The sequence below is a fragment of the Drosophila pseudoobscura genome, chromosome X (assembly GCF_009870125.1).
Source record: "Drosophila pseudoobscura strain MV-25-SWS-2005 chromosome X, UCI_Dpse_MV25, whole genome shotgun sequence".
Classification (NCBI taxonomy): domain Eukaryota; kingdom Metazoa; phylum Arthropoda; class Insecta; order Diptera; family Drosophilidae; genus Drosophila; species Drosophila pseudoobscura.
The window spans coordinates 24,479,543-24,486,188 of NC_046683.1; the positions used below are offsets into that span (position 1 = coordinate 24,479,543).

Below are 6,646 nucleotides of genomic sequence, written 5' to 3' on the forward strand. Positions count from 1 at the left end.
CAAAAAAACACACCCTTCTCGAGGAATGTGCTCAGTGTGCAGAAACTTAATTTTATATCCCCAATTTTTAAGAATGGGTTTTAATTCCGGATCTCAACTAAAATTAATTAAATAGATAATAATAATTCATGAGCAGACCTGAATGAATGCCTTAATGAAACTGTGATATTCCAATAAAAGGGAACCCGGCCTGGCCGACAAATAGTATTTGCGCGTAAATTATCGATAAGTCGCTGTCCATCATCGGTTTGAATACAGAAAACAGACGTGGATGATGAGAATATTTTATACAAGAAAGTGGTTAAATATCAGATTTACAAGATTAAATCAAATTAAGAACCGATGTTGGAGTACCATTATTAAAGAATGTGTATCGATTTTTGAATGCAATGACACCTCTCCTCTAAATATTATATAGATGGATTGTTTTTAGCCACATTCCTGTCGGTACAAGAAAATCTTAAACACATTTGGGATAGCAGTCACACAATAAGCCATCAGTATACATTAAACCAATCATGTCAGGCATAAATAGTTATTCCACGTAAATTTTAAACTGAAAATATATACATATATCACAATTAATAAATGGGTCGTTACCTCGTCCAGGTTTGTAGCAAAGCAAGGACAGTTAGAAGATCAGATGCAAAGAAAAAAACAGGTAAACGGTGTATACACAATCTGTGGTCCCAACAAAGTTTGGGTACCAGGAAACATGTATAGCTTGAATTAATTTAATTATATAAACCTCTGTGATTTGGTTGACATATGTATGTAGTATTGATTACCGCGAAAAGTCCATTGTAGATAACATAAACGCAGATCAAGATGCCACTACTAAAATTCGATATATCAATTCAGAGCTCGAATTAACATTGCCACTAAAGGAACAGAAGGATCTTGACAAATACATGAATAACCAAGAGGATGGTAAGTGATTTGATCCTGCCTTCGTTTAATCTGAATATACATTTATTAGACACATCATTGCGGAAGTACCTCGTCTTTGGAGTTCAATGGATTTCACTGGTCACAGAAAACCTTCTGAGCCATCCATTTATTGTATTACGTCGGCAGTGTCAGGTTTATAATGCTTCGAAGCGTTTTCACTTGCATCCGTTTACGCTACTGCCAAGCATTGTTCATTTGCACAGGCGGCAGGGGTTAACGACGCTTTGGAAGGGCCTTGGAAGCTGTCTCCTGGTGCGAGGATTGAGCTTAGCCGTGGACGATGCCATCTCAAAGCTTACTAGTTGGCCCAAAGACGTAAATAGTCAGACAACGCTTAAGCGCTTTGGCCAACATGTTCTCCTTAAGTGGTACGTCGACGCCATGTATGTACTTTAAAAACACTAACTTTTTTTTTTAGCATAAGCATAGGACTGGTTGTTCCTTTCCATGCCGCCTCTCTGGTGGAGACTGTGCAAAGCGATATAGCGAGCGAAAAGCCTGGACTTTTTGATGTGTTTCGTGAGGGCAGTCTTCGACTTTTCTTCTGGAGTTATCCGCAAAGGGGTAGAATGCTCCCTGCTTGGGCGTTGATTGGGCCTAGTGCATCGTTGGGCGTCACAAAGTATTTATTCAATTTAGTAATACGTGGCGTGGCCTCACGCATAATGCTCCGCCGACAATCGCTTGTACAAGAAAATTGTGACTCACACGCTGACACGCTTGAGCAGCGAAATTCGGAGATTTATGGAAATCTTATCGCCACGCTTACTACCGAATTAATATTCTTTCCCTTTGAAACGATTTTACATAGACTTCAGCTACAAGGCACGCGTACTATAATCGACAACTTGGACAATGGCTACGCAGTGGTTCCCATTTTGACAAACTACCAAGGAGCTGTCGACTGCTATCGTACAACTATAATTTCGGAAGGATTTGCCGGACTTTACAAGGGCTTTGGGGCTATGATCCTGCAATTTTCCGTACACATTGCAGTAATAAAGATGGCCCAATGGATTGTCACCAAAATCACAGAGGTGATCTCAAATCGACCACCACCATGCATTGTACAGTATTACAATCTTGACTGTGTTGCTGGAAAGTCCAGTTCAACGACCATATCGTCAAGTATTTCAAGTACTGAGTTGGACATGCACAGTGTAGGACAGAATTCTTTGAAGTAGTTATTACCAATACAATACAGTTGTTTACAGAGTTATCTATGGATAATAAGAGTCTATACATATAGTATATATTTGTATCTTGATGAATCTATATGTGTCTAATTTTTGTATGGTGGATAAACTGATTTTTCAAAAATGAAGTTAGAGGGGACACCGAATACAATAAATTTCCGCCTTTAAAAGGCATTTTATACAGCCTACTCGACCTATCCAATACAGGTGGTCCTATATCTAGCGACACTTCGAAAGTAAGATGGTAGGCGTCTTCAGGTATAGTGATCGGACGGGCTCGGGTTAACAACAAAGCATGATCCGATACAAAGCACAGATCAAGCAATCGGCCCGACTTTAGACAGGAACAGGTCAAGCACGCCGTCAACAAAGTCATGTCTTGACATGGACACTAGGTTACTAGACTCGTTTACCGAAGACCGAATAGTTCCTGGCAAGTTGAACTAACCAAGAACACCATGATCTTTATCTGATAGCGAAGAAGAAACAGCGGTTAAAGCGGACAAGTGCTGCTCAAAAATTGAGAAATCCGAAGAAGGTGGTATATACGAGAAAGTAATAAATATAGCGAAGAATCAGTTTTCAGGAATTCCAGTTGCTGTTGAACTTGGACTGTGAAGTGTTCCGACATGAAATTATAGTCCATTGCAAGCAGAACCCCTCCTGCACGTCGAGACGAACGGTCCTTTCTAAAAGTTGTGTACCGACCTGCCAAAATCTCGGAACTAAGAATTTCCGGCTTTAACCAGGTTTCAGTAAACACAATAACGTGGGAAGCCAATGCAACACTATCCCGGAAAAGAATGCTGAGTTTACTACGCAAGCCTCTTACATTCTGATAGGTTACTAAAAGAGAAGTTCGTTTTTTGGAAAGGTTGGAGCAAGACGGGAAGTTGAGGAAGAGGAAGTTGAGGTTGAGGGTGGCACACTGGAAAGATTTGGAAGGGATATGGGGGGCCTATTCTTCTTCTTAGCCTTAAACTCCTTCACCACCAATTGCTCCGGCCAAAATTTAACCCCACGGCTTTTATTTTGCTTTGAATAAAAGCAATTACATCATTAGATGTGAGGTCAGGGGCCAGCCGTGAAACAAAAACTTGTCGTTTTGGTGGGACTCCCACCAGTGGCTTAGTCACCACTGGCCTAGTACCCGTGGTGGCAATATCCGGAGGTCCGGAATGTCTATTTACTGGTGGGATCGGGATAGACGGGACAACTAGCGAACTTGCGGACACCACGGACACGGACGCTACAGACGTACTTGGCTGCACATTCTCCGAGGCGATGAATTGGGCTACCGAATCTGCATCACAGCAGTTGTCGTTGCCCTTGGAGTGGCAAACGAGATCAACTGCTGCACACTTGGAGTGGTCGGAGTCAGTTTTTCGGCGGCGAGCGGCTGAGTGACTGTTGGCATTTCCAGATCGCGCGGGTTGACCCTTTTGCGCCTCGGAGACTCATTCAGCAGTTTCAAACCTCTAAACTGAGCTTCCATGGCTAGGAGCCGATCGTATTGGTTTTTTAAACCAAAAAAAAGAGAGCAGGAGAAGAGCGGTTATAGCTATAGCTACCAAACAAGGAGCGCTTTTGCTCAGAAAGTTTGAAGAGCGAGAGAGAATAAACAGTTTTTTTGATTTGGATAATAGGGAGAGAGTGAAAGGTTACGGCAAATGTTGGGTTAGGTTAAGGCGGTAGCCTAGGAGGGCGATTAAACCCCTCCAAGCTCAATAGGACCTTTAAAAAGAAATGTCCATTGTGATGCCACATGGGCGTGTGTCCCTTCTCAATTCCTAAAAGCTAGGAGAGTAAGCTGTTGCATATTAGGGGCAGTCCCATCCGGAGGCTTGAATGAATTTAGACAAGGTTTGATTTCGGACAGTTTCCAAATATCCGTGAGGAAAGCGGCCCCGAGAAGCCGAAGACGACGATTTCCAAGGGGCGGGCAATGGCGGAAGAAGTGGGATACTGATTCTTCCTCGTCGCGACAACTCCTGCAGAAGTCATTATGAAGGATTAACAGTCTAGAGCCATGAGTGCCAATCTGCCGTGTGCCGTGATGGCTCAAGTAACTGCAGAGCACTGTGCTCTGCTGAGCCTATACAGCTCGGCTGAGCGCTTCTTCGATCGATATGGTCATATCAATATCGAGACTTTACAGGAAACGGTTTGCTGCCATCTCATGCTTGCATTTTGCTCGAAAAATTCGTGCGTGAGAAGCCTGCACGTAGCCAAAGGCATCGCTACTTTCTCCCTCTCCGATAACAGAGGAATCGTAATACCCAGCCTGGCTAGCTCGTCGGCGGTGTCGTTCCTCTCGATGTCCATGTGCCCGGGGACCCATATAAAGAAGAGATTTAACTGCTCTGCGATCTCATGCAGAGAACTGCGGCAGTCATTTACAGTCATTGAACTCGACGATATTGAGCCTATTGAAGTCTCCGTAAGGCTTTCCGGAGCTCCTCGAGTTTCGGACTCCATCATTCATGTTTCTTTCGGCCTCTGCTTTTGCCAGAGTTGCAGGATTTATCGAGCGCCTTATCGCAGGCGTCGCACAGTGGGGCATTCCGCCGTTTCAGCTTGCTAAATTAATAACTTATGAACAAATACAAATATCTTCATGAAATTAACTGCATTTGAAAGAAACATCTTTTAAAACTTAATCTGTTTTACAACATTGTGCTACAATGTCTAAAAGCTTCACAATAATGGGTTAAAGTTTAACTTTTCTGCCAGTGCATATTTTCCTATGTAAAATTCTCTACTTTTTTTTATCGATAAGGTACTTTTAATGGTGTTTTTTGCTCTAAAATATTATGTTTAATTTAATTTTCAACTCAAAGTATTATTAAAAAATTTTTATTGCAAAAAAAATTGTTTATTTTAAAAGTTGGTTGACTTTTTTTTTTCTTTCTGTAAAGTAATCCTCCACTTTCTGTTTAGTGGAAAGAATATCTAATAAACGTATCATATCTGAAGAATAACTGCTTACCGATTTATTTTGAAGAGGCTGCCAACATCTTGAAAAAGTCGTGATTTTGCTTAATTCGTGATGTCTTGCACATATTCATATTCCTGTATTTTTTGTAATCTTTGTTTCTCGTTTTCTGGGCTTCCTCTGACATCTTTCCAATTGGTAGGCTATGATGTTTAATTCAAATTTGACCACGTGTCAGAATTTTATGAAGCGTGGGAGTTAGCTTCTTTTCAGGATATTTTTCCACCTAACTTGCCGTTTTTTTTTTCCTTGCTGTTTAAAATATTTAAAATGACACCCAATCTTTTGATAATGTCAATATCCACCCCAGTTATTTCTGCAGTAATTTCGTCGTATCGTTTGTGTTTCCAAATCCTTGTTTGGGACAGTACACTTTCAGTGATAGTTTGTCTATGAATTTTTCTTGAGTAATTTGTATTTGTATTTCCTTGGCTGGCGTGCTGTTGTCACATGATCTCCCTCTCGCGGAATGGTATATGCAAGTTTCAAAATGAACTTTATACATCTAATTCTTCCATGCAAAACCTGGTCAAAAAGACAGGTAAAAGTAGAAATACTGGCCTGCATATTCATTTATAACCATCAACATAATTGAGGGAGAAAATTATTCTAATATTGAGTGTACCTGAGCATCTGGATTCATTAGTACTTAAATTTTGAGCAGTTTTTAAACTTTGACTCCCCGCTCTGCGCTTCGGAGCCGTTTAGCTTCTATACCGATTTACCTGCCACAACCTCGCACGAAAAACGGTCAAAATATGATTTCGTATGGGATTTAAGCACTGTGATAGACGTTTTTGGCTAAAAGCTCTGTTCGGGCCAGCCAGAAGAATAACCGTAAATTTAAGCATTGTTATTGTATGAGTGAGCCGCCTATGTTTTGCAAGCGTTGACGTTCTGCAGAGCTGCGCTCTCACGCTGAATTGGCTCTGCCGCCGCCACTTCGGCAATTACCTTGCTGTGCCGCCGCCAATTCGGCAATCACATTTGATCTGATTATCTACCACAAAATCAAATAAATATTAAAGTTTAACCTAGTTCTCTTTTTATACCCGATACTCAAAATGAGTATTGGGGTATATTAGATTTGTGGTAAACGAGGATGTGTGTAACGTCCAGAAGGAATTGTTTCCGACCCCATAAAGAACATATATATTCTTGATCAGCATCAATAGCCGAGTCGATTGAGCCCTGTCTGTCTGTCCGTCCGTCTGTCCGTCTGTCCGTCCCCTTCAGCGCCTAATGCTCAAAGACTATAAGAGCTAGAGCAACGATGTTTTGGATCCAGACTTCTGTGATATGTCACTGCTACAAGTATGTTTCAAAACTTTGCCCCGTCCACTTCCGCCCCGTACAAAAGGCGAAAATCTGTGGCATCCACAAATTCAAAGATACGAGAAAACTGAAAACGCAGAATCGTAGAAGATGACTATATCTTCTAGAATGCAAAATCTGAACCAGATCGTATAATTATTATAGCCAGAATCAAGAAAACAATTTCATT

At 41.3% G+C, this 6,646-nt stretch overlaps 1 protein-coding gene across 6 annotated transcripts; it reads left to right on the plus strand.

Annotated features, from left to right (window-relative positions):
* Positions 1-376: 376 nt before the first annotated feature.
* On the plus strand, positions 377-2,226 carry LOC4811770 (solute carrier family 25 member 46-like). Of its 6 annotated transcripts, none has more exons than XM_033383008.1 (5): positions 378-544; positions 610-661; positions 798-930; positions 980-1,319; positions 1,370-2,226. In XM_033383008.1, the coding sequence occupies exons 1-5, from the start codon at positions 519-521 to the stop codon at positions 2,133-2,135; spliced, it is 1,317 nt and encodes a 438-aa protein (XP_033238899.1). In that variant the 5' UTR covers positions 378-518; the 3' UTR covers positions 2,136-2,226. The 6 variants fall into 6 exon arrangements, with proteins under 6 accessions (XP_033238904.1, XP_033238899.1, XP_033238902.1 ...); XM_033383010.1 differs by having other exon boundaries at positions 379-520; XM_033383013.1 differs by having other exon boundaries at positions 377-661; positions 862-930.
* Positions 2,227-6,646: the final 4,420 nt, after the last annotated feature.

What these genes read in the sequence shown, in the direction of transcription:
- LOC4811770 (XM_033383008.1), top strand. Translation starts at nt 519, where the DNA reads ATGTCAGGCATAAATAGTTATTCCAC. An exon ending in AGATGCAAAGAAAAAAACAG is followed by an intron (nt 662 to 797) that starts GTAAACGGTGTA and finishes TACCGCGAAAAG; the next exon opens with TCCATTGTAGATAACATAAA. An exon ending in CAACATGTTCTCCTTAAGTG is followed by an intron (nt 1,320 to 1,369) that starts GTACGTCGACGC and finishes TTTTTTTTTTAG; the next exon opens with CATAAGCATAGGACTGGTTG.